The 25,816-nt window shown below is 37.1% G+C and overlaps 1 protein-coding gene across 1 annotated transcript in view; it reads right to left on the bottom strand.

The window, feature by feature from the left end:
* The window catches only part of LOC136866321 (pyridine nucleotide-disulfide oxidoreductase domain-containing protein 2), a 106,141-nt gene that overhangs the window by 11,835 nt on the left and 68,490 nt on the right, over nucleotides 1-25,816 (bottom strand). The window contains exons 5-7 of the mRNA XM_067143172.2: nucleotides 22,397-22,565; nucleotides 8,557-8,698; nucleotides 1,385-1,592 (exon numbers count right to left, since the gene is read on the bottom strand). Of these exons, the coding sequence (XP_066999273.2) occupies nucleotides 1,385-1,592; nucleotides 8,557-8,698; nucleotides 22,397-22,565 (519 nt within the window). The remainder of the gene's footprint in view (nucleotides 1-1,384; nucleotides 1,593-8,556; nucleotides 8,699-22,396; nucleotides 22,566-25,816) is intronic.

Raw genomic sequence — 25,816 nt, 5'->3', positions numbered from 1 at the left:
CTGGGAAGACTTGGGAGAAAGGAGACAGGCTGCTCAACTAAGTGGTATATTTCAAGCTGTCAGTGGGGAGTTGGCATGGAATGACATTAGTAGACGAATAAGTTTGAGTGGTGTTTTTAAAAGCAGGAAAGATCACAATATGAAGGTAAAGTTGGAATTCAAGAGGACAAATTAGGGAAAATATTTCTTTATAGCAAGAGGAGTTAGGGAATGGAATAATTAACCATGGGAGATGTTCAATAAATTTACAAAATCTTTGTAATTATTTAAGAAAAGACTAGGTAAACAGCAAGTAGGGAATATACCACCTGGGCAGCTGCCCTAAATGCAGATCAGTGGTGATTGATTGATTGATTGATTGATTGATTGATTGATTGATTGATTGATTGATTGATTGATTGATTGATCAATCGATCACCATGAGGTACATTCACCTCATCAACACAGTAATTAAAAGTGAGAGGTCTTTTCCTCTTGGTAAAACTTACAATCTGAGTTTTCATCCTGTTTACCATTATACCATAGTCTGCTGTTCACCTCAACATACTGTCGGCACTTTTTGCAGTCATTCACAATACTGTAATTTATTTACTATTCTATACAGTATAACATCATCTGAAAAAAGCCTTATCTGTTATTCCAGTTCTCTACTCGTATCATTTATATGCATGAGAAAACATAAAGGTCTAATGTTATTGTAATGAATGACCTTAATTGACCAAACAATGTAAACTGGGAAGAAAATATCAATGACAGAAAACATGATCAACAAATGGTAAATCTGGTAATCAGTTACCAGTTCATGCTAATCTGCTGAACCAGATGATTTTACATACTAGATTTTAACATCATGACCCCTCCCAATATCTGAGAGTTTCATATACTCTGAAAATGCTTTTAATCTGAAGCAAAAGTAGAATGAATAATGGTCCTCCAAAGCTCCTCCGCAGTGGTATGCATCAAAAAAGACCCACTCCGTTATCTTTGAGCGCAACTTAATAGAGTGCGAACCAATCATGGACGCTGTTGCAGTGAAGTGGGGTTTAAAGCAGTCAGCTGCCTGTGACTGTGGAAATGTCAACCAGACCATCAGCCATATCACATTTGAATGGCATGTCAGGTCTTATGCAGGCAAAGGAGAAGAATTTATTGATGTCACCGCTGAGGTAGTTCACTGGCTGAAAAATCTTGATTGTCAATTGTGAGGGCTGCTGCACCATGGCTCACTGAATTCTCTCCTTTTCATTTGTAAAACCTGTATATTCTTTAATTTTACTTTATCTATATGCTTTTTAAGTCATACAACAAACAAACAAACAAACAAACAAACAAACCATGAAGTCTTACAAGTTGTTATCCCCTGAGCCAATTTAGCAATACTCACCATTTATCTTGGTGACAGGTGATGTGTAGTCGATTCCCTGAACAGCTGTTTGGAATGTTTCTGGTAACAACCCTGATGGTAACAAATCTACAAAGGTTACCTTTGGTGTTGCATTTGATAAAACAACATCAGCTTTAATAAGATGACCATCAGACGTCACAACACCAATGGCTTGACCGCTGGAGTTGCACTCTATCTGAGATACTTCCTGTCAAAGATCACATTTTATTTAATAATCAAGTATTATCTGATAAATAAGTTTACAATAAATGTTATAGGAAATAAGGTAAGTCAAGGGAACAGGTGTGGAAACAGAAACTTACTATATTTAGCCTTTATAAACTGTCTGACATAAAAATGTGTACACCTTGTGGAATGCACCCAAAAGAGAGGCAGACAAACACAGAAAATGGGAAAATGCAAAAAGATAAAGGTGAGCACAGGTGGTATACATTAAACACAAACACAGAAGTGTGAGTATGAATATGTGGGGATCGTCCTTATCGTTTTGTGTTTCATGTTTGTCCTGGTTCCTTCTTTCCATTGCTCCCTCTTCCTATACTGACCTGTCATTGTGTTTATCCTATTATGTTTTCCTACTCATGCTCCTAATGCTCTATATACAACTTGATTTGTCACTTGATTGTTCCCTTGTGTTTCTTATACTGACCTGCTGGGCTCAATCTTTCCCTCTATGTCTATCCTGGATTCCCAGCATTTTTACTGCTGTATTCACCTCCATTTTTCTTTCTCTTTCTTTTTTTCTTTGTCCAGCATGATTTTTATCTTACATTTCTCATATCAGACTGAAGATCTATCAAGACAGCCCCACAATAAGTGAAATCACATTATTATTATTATTTATTATTATTATTATTAATAATAATAATTATTATTATTACCACTACTACCACTACTACAGTAAAACCTATGTTAACCGAAATAAAGGGCGCTGACCCCATTGTGGATTGGATGTAACCCACTTCTGCAACTACACTTCACAAAATTTCTCCATTTTCACTCTCCTGACTTTCTCAAGTTTTTGTTCATTCATTATTATAAACCATTTTCATGCTGGCATATTACATGCACAACAAAATCACACATAACACAACTGACAAGTCACAGTGAGACTCAAAGCATAGGCAGGGGTAAACCCGGCCATGTGGGAGGGAAGGGGTGGGTTTATTCGGCTTGCATTAATAATAAGGGTTGTCAACCTCGCATACATTTCTCTGACCAGCTTAGTGAAAACAACTTCTTTTCTTCCAAAACTACTTGGCTCTTAAAGTGTTGAAATAAAAAATTACCAGATAAATTTTGTACTTCATAAACACAGTATGTACATAATTTAAATTTCTTCACAAAACTTAAGCTATATGATTCATTGAAACCAATTTTTGGTTGACAGAGGTTTTATTGTATCATCATCATCATTTTAGATGATCATCATTTTAGGCTAACATTTTATTGATAAGGTGTCTCCAAACAGTTATATCAAAAAATGACATTCTTCTGGTCTACTGTAATTAATTAGAATAATTCATTTTACTTTCATTATAATGTATGAGGTGATCAAGTTTCATTTTCTGACATAATTATGTAATTACTAATAACTGTCACTTCCATGTCTTATCCACATCAATCAGATATAAAAGTAATCTCCTCCATTGTCCTATCAAGTGCTAACTGGTGCTAATCTTCAAATGTAGGTATCTGATGCAATTGCAACACACAAGATAAGATAAAAACCTTAGGAAAGATAAGATAAGTAAGTCAAGTTCGTTTGTCAGCTTTTATTGGTAATATTTAAATCTTCCATATGTTCAGTGAGAGGGTCATCAGAAACATTACAAAAATGTGGTTACAAGGTGCAAGTGATTTTGTAGATATTTTGTTTTGATTAGTGAGTGTAATTAGCAGTCAAAGGAACAATGGCAGGGCGAAGGATGTTTAGTTTTTTGTCACTAGAGAAATCCTGGTCTCCTAATCCAAGTGGAAGCAGCACAGAAGGTGACAACAGAACTGAAAGCAGACGACGCTTGTCCATCTCACGTTCTGGCAGATTCAAGGAGCAGAACAGACGACGAAAAATGTTGAGTGAAAATGTGTATGTTCCACCATCAGAAGATGACAAAATCAAGAGTACAGAAGAACTCCAAGAGGAGATGGAGTCTATTATGGCTATTGAGAAGGCCCTTCCTCCAGATCTTGTTGATGACTGGAAGCCTAATGCAGCTACTGAAGACCTTGAGAGGAGGGAGGCCACACTACGCAAGATTCGTACGCAAATCAGGGAGCGCTTGGAGACAGCCATGTGATCTAAAGTAGGTACAATTTCATAACTCCTCACCATATAATGAAATGTTATGGAAGTACTTCTGCTATAAACAATATTTTCACATAAGATTTATATATTGAACATTAAATTTTAAATGCAGTCCAACAATTCAGTGAAATACATTCTGTAAGATATGTTTCCACACAGCAGTTATATAACTTTTACAAATGTAATAAAATCATACATCATGTATGTAGGATCAAAGAACATCAATTAAGCAATTTCTTCTAAGAGAAACATGTAGATAAGTATACACTTATGACAGAATGTAGCATGTTTTACTCTAACACCATCATCCTTGTTCCTTATAATGGATATGAGATTACCTGAATAGAACAAAAATTGAAACGTTCATTCTCTGAATGTGAAGATTTGAGATGAATTGCTTGCCAATTTTTTGTGGCATCTTATTACCTAGGATTCTACTTAAATGTATACCAGCTTATTTGAGAGTGTTCTTATGCAGCCAAAAAGTCTTTATAAACATGAGCTCAAACTACGTTACTTGAGAGGCAGTGTTTACTCACTAGGTGCATATTTAAATACCAAAATGATAACAGATCATCAAGTTCCCTAATCCAGCTCCAGCTGGGTTGTAATATTAACAACCCTTTTCCATTTCTCTCTATCCAACCACCATTGCTGCTCCTCAGCTGTACTCCAATCCAGACTCCCTCTTATTACACTGTCCTTGATCAAGACCAGCCACGTTAGTCTGGGTTTACCCCATGGTCTACTTCCTTCAGTCTTAGCCTGCATCATCCACTCTGGTATCCTTCCAACTTCGATCCTCTTAACATGTCCAAACCATCTCAGTTTCTTTCTCTCTGTTCTGTCTGCAAGCTTTCCTACTCCACTTTCCTTCCTCACATTCTCATTTCTTACCCTGTCCTTTCTGGCCTTTCCTACCATACTTCTTTAAAACATTCATCTCACTGGACTGAATTAGACTCTCCTGTCCCTTCATTACTGTCCAGATCTCTGCTGCATATATGTGACAATAATACATCTCATACATTACCTCTTTACACTCCCTTGGTACTTCCAACCAATCAATCAATCAATCAATCAATCAATTTAAATTTCTACCTCAACTTGCTCTCCCTTATTCATCTCCTTCTCTTTCAATCTATTATCATTCTCTTATTTTACTCTATTGTTTCTATTACATTATTCCAAAAATGATTGACAAAGTTTCATCAATACTCTTCTAGATATACAGTTAATGACTATTAAGGGTTTTTTTGTTAAGAAGGAAGAACGTAAATATATTTGTTTTCTAAAGCAAATCATTAAATGATCACTCCAATAATGTTGTTAAGAAGGAAGCCATACTTTCCAGTGTCAACTTAGTCACATAGGACATAAAAACTTTCCAGTCTGTCAAACACACACAAATTTCAATAAAAATTATAACACTATAAACATGGCTGTAAAAATACACACTATTACACAAAGAATGACATGTTTTGTTCTACAAGAATATCCTCAGATTCTATCAAATCACTTAAATCATGCGTAAATATGTACAGTATTGTTTACATTGCGTAAACTTGTCAATGATAAGAGATTTAGGTGATAATATGAACAAGTGTTAACAAATGATGATTATAAGTACTCAACCAACACTGCATTAACATAATGAAAAACAAAATTGTGTACTTATCTTGTGTGGAAATTATGTCTTGTTTTACCTGTATATTGCAGGTAGTTTCTTGGCACTTGAGTTCATAAATTCCTGACTTGGAAAAAAGGTCTTTCTTGTTTAGGTTGCATTTGCTGATGTGTCTTTGCAGTTTGTTGTTCATTCTAAAGATTACTTTTTGACCTAGTTTTATGAAAAAATGTTCACTATTTTGTACGTGTTCTTGTTGATGTAGTTGAAGACAATGTGTTTTTCTCTTTCATGCATTTTTCTTTTGGTTATTTTTAATAGTTTATCTACTGTGCCCGGAGGGTGGTTGTTTAATTTCACGATTTGGTTTATTGTTTGTATTTCTTCATTGAAATCAATTGTCAGTAGACGAATAAGTTTGAGTGGTGTCTTTAAAAGCAGGAAAGATCACAATATGAAGATAAAGCTGGAATTCAAGAGCACAAATTGGGGCAAATATTCATTTATAGGAAGGGGAGTTAGGGATTGGAATAACTTACCAAGGGAGATGTTCAGTAAATTTCCAATTTCTTTGCAAGCATTTAAGAAAAGGCCAGGAAAACAAATATGGAATCTGCCACCTGGGTGACTGCTCTAAATGCAGATCAGTAGTGACTGGTTTTGATTTTGAAACATACACCAAGTGGCACCAAGCATCAGAATTTGGTACCATTACTCGTTTACACAGGATATTCAAATCCTTGAAAACTCTGGGCAACAACTTGTGTGTAAATGATGTTTGGTCAAAAGAATCTCATGTTTGTGTTGTTCCATATTGACTGTATGGTATAATAAAACTACAATTAAAAGGTCCACCATAGTCAATCACTATATGTCTGAAAGAAACTTTAAAAAATAAGACAAAAAATGTACATTTTCTCAATTTGGGCCTTGTATGTCTTAATTCTTGAAGTTCCTTTCAGACATATAGTGATTGACTACAGTGGACCTCTTAGTTGTACATTTTCTTGTAAATGATGTGTATTGAGACAAACACAAACAGTTGGTTCCCAAGCAAGAGAAATTACCGTATTTACTCGCCTATTAGGTCCCCTTTTTTTCCCCCACTTTTACAGCCAAAAATTGTAAAGGGGGGTCCAATATCCTGTAACCTCAAAATGTTGTGCAGTGAACACATGACTTCTAGGTTATAAAGAGCTATAAATTGTACGAGTAAACATTCTATACTATTATTTAACAAACTTAGAATGTATATAAGTTATACTGGCTATTTTCATTGGAAGGCAGTATTTCTAAATGTAAAAAGACAATAAATGGTGAACACGACTTTTAGGCCTACAGTACATATAAAAGTCTGTTTTAGTTACTCATATCACATCATTCGTTACATCTCGTTACAGTAATTCCTCTGGTGAGGTTGACGTCAGGAAGGGCATACGGCCGTAAAAAGAACTTAATGGCCAGTCATTTGTCTCTGTCAGTTCAGCAGTAGGCCTATCACACAGTAAACCTGATCACTGCTTTCATTTGAATTATCGCCAACTTCCCTGCTTTGCTACCGGCGTGTCGGCATTTCAAGTGACGTCATCTTCACTTCTATCTCTCGTCAGTCGCATCAGCCATGCACTGCAATCAAGAGCTTACGAGGTCCCGTCTTTTTGAACCTTTAAAAAAAATATAGAGACTATAGAGTCTAAACAGTGTAAATCTATTCCAGATGGTCTCTGATATTCCCAGTTGGTGTATATGTAGCAGAAGGCACTCCTTCCGAATAAAGCCGTGCGTAGAAGGCATGCCAAACCATCAGCTGATAACTAGCGTATGTTGACGAGTTGTACTTCCGAATGTAGAACATAGTAACTGGAAACATTCTTTTGATACCTGCGGCTGTTGAAACACAGACCCTTGTTTTTAAGTACATTTCATGCTTGTTCTCTATATTTATCACATCAGAATTTTGGTACACAGCTGTCCATGAGATAAGACAGACCACATTATTTAGGTTAGGTATATTATCACCCTGATAGTGCCAAAAGTTCGAACAGGAAAATATACTGCATTTATGGATATCTACAGGTGTGGCGGTAATGCGTTTTATCATCATAATGTTTAATTTCGTACGTTTGTGTCTCTTTTTTTTCATGTTTTGTTTGGCATCTCTGAAAATCATTTAAAGTACGTGGGGACATAAAATTATTATTATTATTATTATTATTATTATTATTATTATTATTATTATTATTATTATTATTATTATTATTATTATTATTATTATTATTATTATTATTTGTTAGTTACGTTGGTGAGTAAAACAATCGTTTTAATTGGATAGCTTTTATCACATTTTAAACTTACTTCTCTCCAAATATATACCTTTATTGGCCCGAGTTACAAGATATTAAACGACCACTTTGTTAATGATCTCGCCTGCTGTATAAACAGCAACAACCGTGAATATTTCTCAACTAAGGTAAACTCGTTTCCTCATCCCAAGGTGGTACAGCTCTTTTTAGAGTTTAGACACACCCCCAGTGGAGGGGAGTTACATTGTACTGCTTTTACCGCATATCAACCTTCCTGCCATTCGTAAATCTCTGGCAGTGCGGTACCTGAAATCGAAGTCAGACCCCCAAAAACAACAACTAATTGTGCTAACCATTACGCTGGCGGACATTATTAACTACAAAACACAGACATAGAGCATGACTGATGCATGCTTGCAATGCGCGGGTTGGACATGAAGCTAGGCCTATTTATGTATTTGTGCGATGACACCAGAGCTGCAGTAGACCTACGCTACAGAGGCGGACATTTCTTAACTATGAAACACATAGATGTACCGCATGGATTCAATGGTTTTTCATTGTATAGGTCGTATGGACGAAACTATTCACAAATTTCTGCGATGTCATCAGAGCTGCAATAACACTTGTAATCGCTTCGAAGCGGAATCGTCGTCATTCTCTGACGAATTACGTTGGGGGGTCTTATAGGCGAGATTCTTTTTTTTTTTCGTTTTCTTCGTCTCAAAAAGCCAGGGGGGGGGGGTCTAATACGTGAGGGGGTCTAATACACGAGTAAATACGGTAATCAGACACATTTAAAATCCCCAGACCATCCAGGAATTAAACCCGGAGGCCTCTGAACTTAAGGCTACTCCACTGAGGAATCAGAGAATAAAGTAATTAAATTATCCATTTATCAGTTCATTCTTACTGTATCTGTGAAGATATGGGCTCCATGAGCACAGGCTGAGGCAGCCATTGCTTGAGTGACAGCTCCCATACCTCCTTCGGGATAGCCCCAGGCTCCCTTTATTCCTTCTAGTTCTCCCATGACATGGTGCAAGAGCACATACCTGTAAACACAAACAATGTGTAAAATACGGATATTATTAAATTGATATTATCAATAAAATCTATTGGTATTGTGAATTTTAGATTATTTCATTAACTGTCCTAGAAATAGCTTGCCAAACACAGACTGTAACCCTTAACTGGCATGGTGAACTTGAGTTACGTACCGTAACTAGTATTGCAATGGGTTTGATTATTTTTGGTTGTCTGCTACCATATGACAGGGTGGATTTGGTAGCAGATACCACACATTGTTTAAGTGACTCACAATAAAAAACATTATTGGTGAATCAAGTTCAAAATAGGAAGCAGAGTATAATAGAAGCACTAGGCCCAAGTAATAAAGCTATGGATTGATGAACATTAATACTAAGTAAAGTGGAATCTAATATAAATACCCTCAAAATATAAAGTAATACTTCACGTAGACATTTAAGAAACATCAACATGTGTCATCCGTTAAAAGGTGTAGTCAAGAGACTGAAGCAATAATAACAGGCAAAGGGAAAGAGAATGAATGAGGAGTTCACTTTGGAAATAAATTCAAACAAAGTATTTCTGATCACATATCAATCAGATAATAGGACAACAACAAAAAAATGAAACAATTTTTTTAAAAATCAATAACTATAAACATATACAAATTTGTAACCAAAAAAACACATCCTATTAAAAACAGGAATAATTTCATAAACTAGAATAACAAACAAGTACAAGATGTAATAGGAGTTCAAAATACAATTACCACCAAGAAAATTTTGCCTAAGAGGTAGGATGATCTTTAAACTTACTTTTTTTTTTCTAGGATTGGGCTAGGATTGGGAAGGAAGCAGAAGTGGCCTTAAAGGTACAGCCATGCCACAGTCTGATTGGATACAGTGAATCCTGTTGTCCTTCTGAGGTTGTGCTGCAGTTCTCTAGCACTGGCAACACAGAAATGAGGAGATATTGGTCGTCATTTTGGGTTATGATGCATTAATGACCTTATTATACCCGCCTGGTGCAAAAATGAGAAACCATGGAAAACCATCTGCAGGGCTGCCGATGGTAGAATTAGAACACCCACCATCTCGCAAATGCAAGCTCACAGCTATGCGACCCCATCAACATGGCCAACTCATTCAGTGTAGGCTGATTTGCAAGACCAATTGAAAGAATAATTTTCAATATTATTGGATCTGAAGAGTCACAAATACAATCTTAAATTTACCTAATATGATTTTTAAAATGAACACACCATGATAAATATGCAAAAATTAGGAAATAAACCTAAAATGTTTTACTAGAATAGAGCAGCATTCATTAAGGAAAGGACAGGAATGAATAATATGGAGGGAATATAGTAAAAAGTATAAAGGCAAAATGGGACTGTGGGCATTGTATATGTTACAGAATAGAAGTAATCAATATTCACTAGCAAAGAATTAGAAAAGAATCAGAATAAAGCATCAACAAGGGGCAAAATTGGGGAGGCCAAATTTTAATTAAAGGACTGGAGCAAGAATTAAAGCTAAACATTGATACTTATAAGGCTATACCTCAATAAGAGGTAACTTTGGAAACTTTCTTCAGCAGAGCAAAATCCATCTTGACAATTTTATAGTAAGAGAAAGATAGCTCATAAATGAAGTGTCCACAGCCTCATATACAAGTCAAACAGAAGTCCTCCTATTTGGATAATTCCATTTGGTGGAGATTATTTCACACACAGTAAAAGTATTTGCCTACGACACACATAGTTCACAAGTTTCATAGGCTCATCAAGATTAACACACTATGCATTGATGAATGATCAGTGCCCAATAAATAGAATGCTAACAGGACTTTTAAGCAGTCCAGATCCATTGACAGCAGGGCATTTCATCACTTAGCTTCAGAGCGACGGTCATTATGGCCACTGATTGGATACAGTGAATCCTGTTGGCCTTCCAAGCTCTTACTGCAGTTCTCTAGCACTAGCGGTATGATGACGCAACCCAGAAATGACCAGATATCAGTTGTCATTTTGAGTTGTGATGCATCAATGACCTTATCATACATGCCTGGTGAACTGACCTGCCTCACTGTGGACTAGACAAAAGAGTGGTTGAATGGATGGCTAAATTTGTAGAAAATAGAATGCAGTGAATTAGAAAAAGTGAAGGATTATCTTATCCTTTACTGATTAAGAGAGGGGATCCTATTGGAACTTTATGTTTTCTTATGTACATAAATGATACCAGTAAAGGACTGAAATTACAAAAAAAGAAAAATTTGTAGATGGTGTTAAATTGTATACAGCAGTAAATAAGTTACAGGATTCACAGCGAATGCAAAATGACCTTAATAATGTTGTGAAATGGACAGCAGAAAATATTATGATGGCAAATGGGATTAAAATTCAGGTTGTAAATTTCACCAAGAGGAAAAGACCTTTAATTTTCAATTACTGTGTTGAAGAAATAAAAATACCTCCCAGGAATCACTATAAGCACCATGTTGATAATAAAAGTACAGATGTTATTGAGGCAATAACATTGAAATTTACCTATGATAAAAGAAAAAAAAGACATTTGCAATAAGATACAGAAGTTGAAAACTAGAAAGTTATTGAGGCAATAACATTGAAATTTACCTATGATAAAAGAAAAAAAAGACATTTGCAATAAGATACAGAAGTTGAAAACTAGAAAAGCTGCTGGAAATGATAATATTTCTGAGGATATGTGTTGGCAACTTATACCACATCTGAAGTACTTAGCGTACAGTGGCGGCTCGTGACAAGATTTTTAGGGTGTTCACAATATTTTTGTTCATGTCTCAAATCAGCAAAAAAGTAACATAGGTACAAAAATCATTTCCCTAACAGTTCCTTGTACGGTTCCTTCTTCACAAATAATTTGGTAGAACCCCTATAACCGTGGATAAATTTTATACGAGACTAATTTGTTAGTGTAGAACTAAAGTAAAATGCGAATATTGAAGGATGCGAGCACTATTCTTGGTTTTTAAATAGCACGAACTTCACCTGGGTGTTAGTGTAGAACCAAACAAAACCCCATGGCCTACCAAGCGAGTGCTGCTCAGCCCGCTGGTCTGCAGATTACGAAGTGTCGTGCGGTTAGCACGACGAATCGTCTGGGCAGTTATTCTTGGCTTTTGACCGCCATGTCACCGTCAGATAGCTCCTCAATTGTAGTGGACCTCTAACCAGCCCTCAGATCCAGGTTAAAATCCCTGACCTGGCCGGGAATCGAACCCGGGGCCTACAGGTAAGAGGCAGGCATGCTACCTTTACACCATGGGGCCGGTAGAGTTCTACTGTGTCATATGTTAATAATAATAATAATAATAATAATAATAATAATAATAATAATAATAATAATAATAATAATAATCGTATGGCCTCAGCTACCGTGTGCAGACATTTCAATTTGACGCCATCTGGCTGTCTGCTCGTCAATTTCGACGTTTCGTTTTATTCTAGGCCCCCACTAGATGGCAGACCAAGTAAACCGAAACTCTCTTGGGCGTCTATGGCTGAGATTTAATGAATTTTGTCGGGTAAACATCAAATGTGTCACCAGAGATCTTTTACATGCCGACATCGTACGACATGGAGTGTCGAATGGACTTTTTTCCGCCCTTCAAAAATCCGACTACCTCTGCCGGGTTTGAACCCGCTATCTTGGGATCCGGAGGCCGACACTCTACCGCTGATCCACAGAGGCAGCTATATGTTAATTATTCTCGTCTTGGAAATTATAGACAATACTACCGTAGGGAATTCAATACTCGCGTTTTTGTGTGCATGAGAATTTTCATGTTTATTTATTTTTGCACTCAAATGAGCAAGGTCTGTGCACCCAGCTGAATTCCATTCACTTCTTTCTTTGTTGAACAATAAACAGGGCAAACAAAAAAGCGCGTTCCTAGATCTATATCCACAGAGACACTTGCGTGTTTCGTACACCTCTCTCTTAAACTTACGCCTATACTCGCGTTTGTCAGTTTTTGTATATTTTTCGATAATCAAATTTGGTCTGTTCGGTCCAAGCCTTTTAAATTCTAACTTATCCTGATAGGTTAATATTTCACTGGTTAAAATTACCTGAACCGAATTCATTTCCTCTTACACAAAGAATACCATGGTCACAAACCATACAAACACAGAAGCAGAACAGAACACTTAAATTAATTTCACTTGAAAATATTTTCCAGTCACAAGGTAAAGCAAACTTCTTCCCGCGATTACAAACAACTGTTCACAACGAGCTAGAAAATGCCTATTCAGAATTAGGGTACCAGCGAAATCTGCCGGTAATGTAATGCAATAGTAGTTCCTGGGAGGCTGTGGCTAACCGTAATAGGGGAGGTGGCGGACCCTTGTGGTCAACTGTCATACTGCCACTGGGTTGAGAGTGGCTCTAGACGACAAGGCACGTACCTTGCCGTGCTCTTCGCTAATGGGAATATCAGTGCAGAAAACCATGACGTCATCTGCTTTGCGCATGCGTATAGTCTTCAGCACAATAGCGCATTATCCAGTGTGCTCGCTGCACTGTCAGTCAAAACGAACAACTGTCGGTGTAACGGAGCTTCGATATAAGTCGAATGCTTTCGATCGATTGTTGAATCAGGTCGAAAGAAAGGAAAGTTTTAAATTATCCATGAATGCGTAAATATGTATTAAAACTGGGTGTTCACGTGCTCCTGTGCTCCTGAGAGCCCACCGCCACTGTTAGCGTATTTGATTACATTCTGCCAGAATAAGCTAATCCAAATGAATGTGGAGATGCTATAGTAGCCCATATGTATAAAGGAAACAGTGATAAACATAAAGCTGAAAATTACAGGCCAGTCAGCTTTACATGTATTGCATATAAGCTTTGGAAAGCCTTCTTCCTATTTATATTAGACATGTATGCAAAATTACTAACTGGTTTGATTAAAGGCAGTTCAGGTTTACAAAAAGTTATTCCACTGAAGATCAACTTGCAGGATTCCAGCAAGATATAGCAGATACTTTAGATTCAGGAGGTCAAATGAACTGTATCGTGACTGACCTGTCTAAGGTATTTGATAGGGTAGATCATGGGAGAATGCTCACAAAAATGAGTGCAATTGGACTAGACAAAAGAGTGACTGAAAGCTTGGCTATATTTGTAGAAAATAGAACTCAGAGAGATGGGGTAATTACTCCATTGAAGATCATTCTTTATATTAACACCTACTGTAGGTGCTTACATCGATCCCCATGACGTTCTGTCACATTATCAACACAGTATTATTTGACAACCGACCGACGATAATTGATCTGCATTTAGTGCAGTTGCCCAGGTGGCAGATTCCCTGCGAATTTTGTACCTAGCCTTTTCTTAAATGTTTTCAAAGAACTTGGAAATTAATCAAACATTTCCCTTGGAAAATTATTCCAATCCCTTATCCCTCATACTATAAATGAATACTGCCCCAACTTGTCCAACTTTATTTTCATATTATGATCCTTCCTACTTTTAAAGCTCCGCTCAAGCTTATTCATCTATTAATGTCATTATATGCCATCTCTTCACTGACAGCTTAGAATATACCACTTAGTCAAGCATCTCGTCTCTTTACTGCCAAGTATTCCTGGCTAAAAATTTGCAGTATTTTGGTAACACTACTCTTTTGTCAGATCACCCAGAACAAATTGTGCTGCTTTCCATTAATGCCTAGGTACTTACATTACTATCCCTCTTTCAACACAGTAATTAAAACTGACAGAACTTTTCCTCTTGGTGAAACTTACAATCTGACTTTTCATCCCGCTCACAGTCATACCATTGTCTGCTGTCCATCTCACAACATTGTCTAGGTCTTTTTTTTTAAAGTTGCTCACAATCATGTAACTTATTTGCTACTCTATTAGAGTACAACATCATCTGCAAATGACCTTATCTAAACCCAACATTTGGGGAAAAGCTGCCAGGAGTGTGTATCATAGAGATAGGATAGGAATAGTAGGAGGAGGTGTATTCATTCTGGTGAAGGAAGAATTTGTGTATGTTTAGTCCTCAGCCCGAAGGCTGGTTGGATCCTCAACAGTTCCGCCATCAGCTGTCATAGATGGCCTAGGCATCACTGAAGAGGTGTACTAGGGAAATGAGGAGTGAGGTAGTTTCCTGTTGCTTTCCTCGCCGAGCCAGAAGTTGCTATTACATATCAGACTGCCAAGCCCACTGAAATGCATGCACTAACTGACCCTATGAGCAATATTTTCACACCATTCATAGCAGGGACTGGCTGCAAAAGGAATGGCATTACTAGCATCACTCATACCTCAGTCACTTTCATTTTGTCCAAGCCAAGGATAAAGCTGAGACAGATCAATGAAAGTAACAAAATTGCTCTAGCCTATACCAGAAGACATAGTGCACTGTAAACACTAGGTCATGCCAGCAAAGGCACGAAGAATTTGTAAGCTACAAAAAAGTTAAAGACATACATGAAATTCAAGGTGAAAGGCTCATTTCTAAAGGTAATGTTAGTGAAAAATAGAAGAGTATGTATAGGTACTTTAAGGCAGAAACAGGTTCCAAGAGGGACATTCCAGAAATCATTAATGAACAAGGGGAGTGTGTATGCGAGGATCTACAAAAGACAGGAGTATTCAGTCAGCAGTTTGTAAAGATTGTTGGTTACAAAGATAATGTTCAGATAGAGAAGGTGAGTAATTCTACAGAAGTATTAAAATTTACCTAAGATAACAATGACATTTACAGTAAGATACAAAAGTTGAAAACTAGAAAAGCAGCTGGAATTGATAAGGTTTCAGGGGATATTCTAAAGACAATGGGTTGGGATATAATACCATATCCGAGGTACTTATTTGATTATTGTTTACATGATAGAGCTATACAAAATGAATGGAGAGTTGCTATAGTAACCCCTGTTTATAAAGGAAAGGGTGATAGACATAAAGCTGAAAATTACAGGCCAGTCAGTTTGACATGCATTGCATGTAATCTTTGGTAAAGCATTCTTTCTGATTATATTACACGTTTGCAAAATTAAAAACTGGTTTGACAGAAGGCAGTTCGGGTTCAGGAAAGGTTATTCCACTGAAGATATCTTCGATTCAGGAGGTCAAATGGATTGTATCGCGATTGACCTGTCTAAGGCATTTGATAGGGTGGATCATGGAAGACTACTGGCAAAAATGAGTGCAACTGGACTAGACAAAAGAGTGACTGAATGCGTGATATATTCATAGAAAATAGATCTCAAAGAATTAGAGTAGGTGAAGCTTTATCTAACCCTGTAATAATTAAGAGGGGAATTCCTCAAGGCAGTATTATTGGAACTGTATGTTTTCTTACATATATAAATGATATGAGTAAAGAGGTGGAATCAAAGATAGGGTTTTTGCAGATGATGTTATTCTGTATAGAGTAATAAATAAGTTACAAGATTATGAGCAACTGCAAAATTACCTCAATAATGTTGTGAGATGGACAGTATGCAATGGTATGATGATAAACGGAGTCAAAAGTCAGGTTGTGAGTTTCATAAATAGGAAAAGTCCTCTCAGTTTTAATTACTGTGCTGATGGGGTGAAAGTTCCTTATGGGGATCATTATAAGTACCTAGGTGTTAATATAAAGAAAGATCTTCATTGGGGTAATCACATAAATAGGATTGTAAATAAAGGGTACAGATCATTGCACATCGTTATGAGGGTGTTTAGGGGTTGTAGTAAAGATGTAAAAGAGAGGGCATATAAGTCTCTGCTAAGATCCCAACTAGAGTATGGTTCCACTGTATGGGACCCTCACCAGGATTACTTGATTCAAGAACTGGAAAAAATCGAAAGAAAAGCAGCTCGGTTTGTTCTGGGTGATTTCCGACAAAAGAGTAACGTTACAAAAATGTTGCAAAGTTTGGGCTGGGGAGACTTGGGAGAAAAGAGATGAGCTGCTCAACTAAATGGTATGTTCTGAGCTGTCAGTGGAGAGATGTCCAGCTCCATGGCTAAATTGTTAGCGCGCTGGCCTTTGGTCACAGGGTAGGGTCGGGAATTTTAACCATAATTGGTTAATTTCACTGGCACGAGGACTGAGTGTATGTGTCGTCTTCATCATCATTTCATCCTCATCATGAAGCGCAGGTCGCAGGTCATCTACAAGCATCAAATCAAAAGACCTGCATCTGGTGAGCCGAACTTGTCCTCGGACACTCCCGGCACTAAAAGCCATACGCCATTTCATTTCTTTTCAGTGGAGAGATGGTATGGAATGACATTAGTAGATGAATAAGTTTGAGTGGTGTCTTTAAAAGTAGGAAAGATCACAATATGAATATAAAGTTGGATATCAAGAGGACAAATTTGGACAAATATTTATTTATAGGTGAGAGAGTTAGGGATCATTCAATCACTATCAGCATACTCACATCACTTTGTTCAATCAGTCACTCCTGATCTGCATTTATGGCAGTCCCCCAGGTGGCAGATTCCCTATCTGTTGTTTCCCTAGTCTTTTCTTGAATGATTAAAAAGAAATCATAAATTTATTGAACATCCCCTAACTTCCCTTCCTATAAATAAATATTTGCCCCAATTTGTCCTACTGGATTCCTACTTTATCTTCATAATGTGATCTTTCCTACTTTTAAAGATACCACTCAAACTTATTCATCTACTAATGTCATTCCATACCATCTCTCCACTGACAGCTTGGAACATACCACTTTTGTTATAAATGTTATTCTCATAGGGAACCTGAAATATTTGTCCTGAATGAGCAAATTTATAATACCAATATAAATGGTCCGTTATTGGACATTATAAATTTTCCAGCCAACTCACTCCTGGTTGCCAGCGATTCGGCCCAGTGTGCCAAGTTGGGCTCATCTGTTGGCAAATAGCACACCCACCAAGATGCATGGCTAGTGCATACTGTGGAGGCCAGAGCGTAGGCTACTTGGAGTATAAATTATTATTATAAATTTGCTCATTCGGGACAAATATTTCAGGTTCCCCATGGGAATCTATAACATCTGATAGCCAGGCAGGCATCAATTTTTGGCAATGAGACTAAGTCTCTCATAGTGCATTGACACTGCCAGTGGCTCCAAGTAGCCTATGCAGTGGCCTCCACAGTATGCACTAGCCATGTGTCCTGATGGGTGTGCTATTTTCCACCTGTTGAGCCCAACTTGGCACACTGGGGCAAATCGCTAGCAACCAGGAGTGAGTTGGCTGGAAAATTTATAATGTCCAATAACGGACCATTTATATTGGTATTATAACTTTGCTCACTCAGGACAAATATTTCAGGTTCCCTATGGGAATCAACATCTATAACAGGGGTTCCCAACCTGGGGGGCGCGCCCCCCTAGGGGAGCGTGGGTCAGGGGGGTGTGAAGTGATTTCCGAATTAATTTTTAAACTCTAATATTACAATTTTTTGTAATAAACATTTTTAGAATCTCTCCAAGTGATTGTCGCGCCAAGTCAATTGTTCAAAAGGACTGGTAATTGACAACTGTCAGCACACACCTCTGTGGAGCCACGACGTTGGAGATGAAATAAGGAATTTGCTGTGTTGTGAGGACCAAAATGAAGCCTAGGAGGTGGTGCGGGAACAAGACCACTCAACGTACGTTTAATTGCACACTTTGTGGACTTACTTGCGTGAAAGTAAACTATGAACATATGCGACATGTTTCAACTCATCAACGATGTGGTACTTTCTTTTATTTTTCCAGTATTATTGTTACATACTGTACAAGGTTTTTCTCATAAACAAAATATATTACATGAAGGAGGTACTCGTATAAATGCCAGTATTATATCAAATTGATCTAGTAGTGAGAACAACAGGAGATAAAGCAATAATAGTAGGCTAAATAAAATTATAATAAATTTATTTAATATAACATGTTAGACTTTCGTGGCTAGCATGAAATTCTATGCGAGCCTACTGGTATTTTGGGGTATAACTAATTACAGTAATGTTTAACCACAGCAATTAATGAAACAGTGACATTTTCTCACCAAAGATCTTACTGGCAATAAGTTACTACAGTCAGGAGTCAACATTAACTCTCAAGAACAAAGAATATTAGAGTTTCAGAAGCAACAAATGAAGCGGAAGTTCCTCTCTCCCTGTCACTCTGCGATATATAGACTCGTTTTGTGGGTAGCTCGTCCTCGAATGCTCTGTTCCCACCCCTACAAATTCTTATTCTTCCCTTGCAGTCAAATTGGCGAGAGCTGCATAGTACAACTGTCCCATCAGAGATGGTGCAGTAATGGCCATGACAACACATCGCCGATAGACCATCAGTGGCCAGACCCTTCGACTGTTGATTCTGTATCTCGTATACTTTCGCAGTGGATGTGTCTGTCAAGTTGTTTATTGTGAGTGTTGTGTACGCTTCGCTGTAACAGTGCGACTGTGTGAATTGTGTTAATTAATATTGTGACTTAAAATAAATTGATAACGATGTCCAAGAAGAGACTGTACAATGATGACTACATTAAATATGGCTTCACAGTCGTTAAACAGAACGGAATACAACAGCCTCAATGCGTAATCTGCCATTGTGTTCTAAGTAACGATGCGACGAAGCCTGTGCGTTTGGAGAGACATTTAAACACGAATCATTCAGGCTTAAAAGACAAACCAACAGAATTTTTTGCAACCAAACTCAACTCACTAAAACGTATGACATTAGATTAATCGGGTACTTTTAACCAAGAAAATGAGAAAGCAGTGGAAGCATCCTATGGACTAGCTCTTATGATTATCAAAGACAAAAAAGCACACACAATTGGGGAAACATTAGTAAAGCCATGTATGTTATTAGCCGCAAATATAGTTTTGGGTGAAGGGAGTCGGCAGAAATTGTCTAAAATTTCTCTTTCTGATAACGCAGTGAAGTGCAGACTTCAAGAACTGTCAGAAGACATTACAATGCAAATTTTGGAGAAGGTGAAAGCATCTCCAGTGTTTTCAATTCAGTGTGATGAAACAACCGATGTGGCACATTGTTGTCAATTGATTGTATATTGTCGATTTGTCGACAGTGGCATTTTAAGAGAAGAAATGTTATTTTCCAAATGTCTGAAAACAACTTCAAAAGCTTGTGATGTGTTTTCTGCCATCGATAGTTTTTTCCAAGGACATGGACTTTTCTGGGAAAATGTAGTGGGTGTACGTATGGATGGTGCACCTGCTATGATTGGGTAACGTTTCCGGGTTTCTCAAACTGGCCAAAGATAAAAATCCAAACATCATGAGAACCCACTGTATAATTCACAGCCAGGCTTTGGCGGCCAAAACCTTGCCCCAAGATTTTAATAACACTCTAAAAGTCGCTATAAGAATTGTGAACTCTGTGAAGACAAGTTCTTTACAGACAAGATTGTTTGAAGCCCTTTGTGTTTACCTTCAAGCCGATCACAAAACTCTCCTTTTCCACACAGAGGTTCACTGGCTATCAAAAGGTAACATGTTGGTTCGGTTGTATGAATTAAAGTCTGAAGTTGACATTTTTCTTGGTGAAGGTAAGAACGATCTGTATGAAGTGTTTACTGATGCCAATTTTATCGTCTCATTGGCATATCTTTGTGATTTGTTGAAGCTTTGAACAGTTTGAACATTAAGCTTCAAGGCAAAAACTCCAATATTATGCTTGCTTATGATGCCATCAGAGCTTTCCTGGAAAAATAGTTATGGAAACGCCGGCTTCAGTTGAACAACTTCTCATCCTTTCAGCGCCTTAATGAAATTTTGCTGGAAAATGAACGTGATCGTAAAAAACTTAAGGTGCAAATTCAATCACATTTGGATTCCCTGGCACAAGAATTCAATTTCTACTTTCCTTATATCTCGTCAGATGAATGGTCCTGAATGTTAACAAGAAATCCGTTTCCCATTGACGTTGAAGTACTGCCAGCACAACTTCCAGAAGAAGCCATAGATTTGAAGTGTGATTCAAAGCTAAAAGACGATTACAAAATATTAGGACTGGGCGACTTTTGGGTAAACTGTCTTGCAGTGTATCCCGAAATAGCCAAAGTAGCACTGCGTGTCATTGTCCCATTTTCAACGACATATTTATGCGAGTCAGGATTTTCAATGCTGAGTGTCATAAAAACAAAGCGCTGTCGGCTTGATGTTGCAAGTGATCTCCGCTGTGCTCTGTCAAATATCAGACCAAACATACCGAATTTTACCAAGAGAAAACAGTGTCAACCCTTTCACTGACATTTGTTGACTAATTTAAGGATTTATTGTAAAAGTGCGTTCTTTGTATTGTGCTAAAATGAAATTAGAATGTCATAGATATAAAGCGCGTACTTCATATTCTTTTTTCATAAATAATTGAATAATGGAATAATTCATTATGTAGTGTCATTATGTTAGGTCTGTATCCTCCACGTCAGTTTATCGGAGAGGTTATAGAAGCACCTGGGGGCGGGGGGGCGATGACGACCTGTACCTGAAAATGGGGGCGCCAGCTGGCAAAGGTTGGGAACCACTGATCTATAACATCCGATGGCCTGGCCGGCATCAATTTTTGGTAATGAGACTAAGTCTCTCATAGCGCATTGGCACTTCTGGTCTCTCCAATTAGCCTATGTAGTGGCCTCCGTGGTATGCACTAGCCATGCGTCTTGGTGGGTGTGCTATTTGCCAACTGATGACTCCAACTTGGCACACTGGGGCGAAGCACTTGCAACCAGGAGTGAGTTGGCTGGAAAATTTATAATGTCCAATAACAGACCATTTATGCTAGTATTACACACCACTCTGTCAAGCAGCTCATCTTCTTTCTCCCAAGTCTTTCCAGCCCAAACTTTTCAAGGACTGGAATAAGTTACCAAGAGAGATGTTCAATAAATTTCCAATTTCTTTGAAATCATTTAAGAAAAGGCTAGGAAAACAATAGATAGGGAATCTGCCACCTGGATGACTGTCCTAAATGCAGATCAGTAGTGACTGATTTACATTACTCAAATAATGCACTTGTGTTTCTGTAAATTTAAATAGTAAGAAAAATAAAAATTTTAAAGATGTTGTTAATAATGTTTCCTTTCAGGTGACCAGATTTAATTTTTAAAGTAATTTCCTACATGTCAGAGAAAAGTCAGGTCTGCATAAGTTAAATAACACAAATACTAGGATGATTTCTAACACATACTTCCTTCAGGCTAGCAACCCGTCGGAAGGACATTTGATTGCTTTCAAGTCTTGCAAAAAGTAAAATGCAAGACCATAACGGGTCACATGGCCCAATACTTGGAAGGAAGAAGATGATGATGATGATGATGATTTCTAACACAATACTGTATATTTTTTCTGACTGACTTCAATAGCAACAAATGGTTAGAAATCTAACCTTGTATAAGGATTAGCAAATATATTTCTTGGACATTAAATTCAGTGATGGTGATTTGTATGCTGCAGGATTTATATTGTCTATTGAGTGGTGATAAGCATGAATATATGAGTACAATAGAGTTTAGGGAAAGAATATTTCAAATTCCATCCAAGGGGCTCAGCTAACATTCACCTAAAATAAAATAGTGGCTCACAGAGGGCAGGATTTAATAACATCCTGATCTCCCAGGTATATTGCTTGTAATTTTATAGGCATAATTAAATTTTCACACAATCTGATATATTACCAACAATGGAAGTAATGACAACAATAGAAATTAAATTTACCCTGTTCCTGCCATATCTGGACTAGCCATAAAGCCAATCACTGAATCAGTAGCAAGCGTAGCCTTCAAAGGTTCTGATTCAAACCAACGAGATAGAATTCTTGCAGCAGGGGCTGTCAGGAACTCGTACAATGCTGGCAGTTCAGGTCCAAGGGAGAGTAGTGATTGAGCTGAAAGAAAAAAGAAAAAAATACCACCTGATAATATTTCACTATCTATAACTCTGAGCACTAGTAGCATGTACGTGTACATTTATAGAGTAGGGCAAAATATATTGGGAGCTATCTGATTGTCTGACACATACTCAGCTCACCCAGAATGGCATCATTTTCTTATGTCCATGTTGGACACATAATCCTGTCTAGTGGTACTGGAAGACTATTTCAGCAACTTAGTCTCTTTGTCATGTTTAGTAGATATTCCACCTTTTTCATTGTTGACCAACATTCAGTACCATAGAAAACAACAGGACAGATCATGGCAGGATAGGTCTTTGATTACCAAGCGAGTTGGCTATGCAGTTCAGGCCATAGGGTTGATTGTTGGACATGCTAGTGAGTGGTTAGCTGTTGAAAGTGCTCTGTCTTAGCACAGTGATGAAGTAGTTAATACCTATTGATATTTTGGTTAATTTTATGTGTGTGATCCATTTAGTGTTATAAATATTGGTGTTTAGTATGGGTTGGTAGTAAATAAGATTAGTAATATTTATTAAATTTGGTATTAAGTAGTTCCGAACGACCTGCCTAAGCAGAAACTTGTCAGGAAGAAGAAGAGGATTAAGTAGTTCCATTGGTGTTTGGTAGATGATGTGTTCTAGGTTACGTAGGTTAGGTTTGGGCTTATTTTGTTTCTATTTTGGGTTGGGAGAAATAGGACATAATATTCCCGATCATTTTTGTTTAATCCTTATATCTGTAGGTTTATTGAAATAATTTAACAACAGTTTATTATAAGGAGTTTTAACTTCCGTAGCTCTTACATTTGTGCAGGCAATAGACATGGTATTTTGTACCAAAATTCAAGATCCATTCAAACTATCATGAGGGCAATCATTTCTTCAATTAAATAAGATGACACGCTTGTAAATATTGTTTTATAGAAAATTAGTTTTACAGAATATATGGTATTTCAACTAGTGAAATAGTTAACAGTTTTTAGATTGTTCATGATCATTGAGATGCTCTTTGTATTCAAATATTGCACTGTGGGTGTACAGATGAGAACACAGTACAGGGTAGTCGAGAAAACAAAAATAATAATCAGGTGATTCCTGTATTCTGATATTTGTAGTTTTAAGTCTCCAGTGTAGTTTGTACTCTCCACTTTCAATCTTTCAGCACTTAAGGGAAGTTTTAATTTCTGTTAGCTAGTAGTTTTTACTACATTTCAGTTGTTTCAGTTAACCTGCAATAATTATGATGCATCTAACAAGGGAAGGTCAGACCCTGCATCCAACCAATTTAAATGAGCTTCGATGTACCTGTTGGAGGACACTCAACAGTAACTCGTGTAGAAGGGTGGTCAATATGCTTTCTTTTTTGATAAAAATTGAGGTCAAATTTCATGGCACAGGATCTGCTTCGGACCAAGCGGATATGATAGAACACTAAAAGGTGAACAAATTTTATTTAAACATGTCAGGTCCACAACCTAATCATTTCCGAAAAATCGATGAACCCCTGATACCAATGCAATGGGTATATATTTGCAGAGTTACACCGCAGTCAACCGAAATGGTAGTCGAGAGGTCACCGTACTTGCCTCTGAACCTTGACGACGTGAGTTTGAGTCTCGTCGCACCTACTTTTGGTACAAAATAAATTGTTGACGATGATGCTTGTTGTTTAAAGGGGCCTAACATCTAGGTCATCAGCCCAAAATAAATTGTTATTTGAGGGAACAAGAAAATAAAAATGGAACCAAAATATTAAAAACTGTAATAGACTCTATTTTCTACCTGAAATTAATATAGGCCTGAAAGTTCTCACAAGACCATAAGACTGCATGTGTCGGTGCAACGTAAAGCCACTTGTAAATATATATACACTGTGAAGAGACTCGAACTCACATCGTCTAGGTTCGCAGACAAGTTCAGTGTTCAATCAGCCACTGTTCCGGTTGACTGCGGTGTAACTCTCCAAGTATATATGCGTCATCTATTTTTTTTTTTTTGGAAATCATTAGTTTGTGGAGCTGACATGTTTAAGTCAAATTTGTTCGCCTTTTAGTGTTCTATCATCTCCAGTTGGTCCGAATCGGATCTTGTGTCATGATATTTGACCTTAAGTTTTTCAAAAACGAAAGCGTATTGACCTAAACCCTTCAACACGAGTTACTGTTGAGTGTCTCCCAATAGGTTCTGTACATTGAAGCTCGTCGAAATTGGTTGGATGTAGGGTCTGGCCTCTCCTTGTAAGTGCAATTAAAAATTGTAATGTAGTTATTTTATTATAAAATATCTTACTTGCTTTAATATTGTGTAATCCTTGTGTAGTAGGAGAAAAAAATCTCTCTAGGAATTTAGTTCTAACTACATTTCTCTTATTCCAGTCAACCTGTTGAAATTAGGATAGGATTAAGTGCAGTTTGGAATTGTAGACTAGCTATTTTCTTAGATAGTGTCTTGTTTGCTTTATTGTTGTGATGTTGTATATGTCGTATTTCAACATTTAAAGGCAATTTTCATTTCTGATTGTGAATAATAATAATAATAATAATAATAATAATAATAATAATAATAATAATAATAATAATAATAATAATAATAATAATAATAATAATAATAATAATAATAATAATAATAATAATAATAATAATAATAATAATAATAATAATTTTTTTACAAGTTGCTTTACGTCGCACTGACACAGATAAGTCGTATGACATTGATAGGATAGGAAAGGGCTAGGAGTTGGAAGGAAGTGGGCATGGCTTTACTTAAGATACAGCCCCAGCATTTGCCTGGTGTGAAAATAGGAAACCATGGAAAACGATCTTCAGGGCTGCCAACAGTCAGGTTCGAACCCATCTCCCAAATGCAAGCTCACAGCTGTGCATCCCTAACTGCATGGCTAACTCGCTTGGTAAATAATAAAAATAATAATAATCCATTCATGTATTGACATATTTAGTGTAACTACACATTTCTATATACCGTACAGGCTTATTATTTAAAAAACAGAAACAACCTCCTGTGTTAACAGGCTGCCATGAATGACAAGGTAATATGGATCATATGTGATGCAGACATTACAAAGGAATGAACATAGACATTACATAATTTCAAAAATTCTTTTAGTAACAACAATAAACAACTTAAGGCAGAGGGAAGTGCTACAGAGGCAAGAGGAAAGGGGAAATGGAATGGTAGGAAAGGGAAACGTAGAGTAAAGGATAGGAAGAAGAAGGTGGAATAGGG

This window comes from Anabrus simplex, chromosome 3 (assembly GCF_040414725.1).
Source record: "Anabrus simplex isolate iqAnaSimp1 chromosome 3, ASM4041472v1, whole genome shotgun sequence".
NCBI classification, from domain to species: domain Eukaryota; kingdom Metazoa; phylum Arthropoda; class Insecta; order Orthoptera; family Tettigoniidae; genus Anabrus; species Anabrus simplex.
The sequence above is the reverse complement of the archived record's forward strand: the minus strand, read 5'-3'. Positions and strand labels throughout refer to the sequence as shown.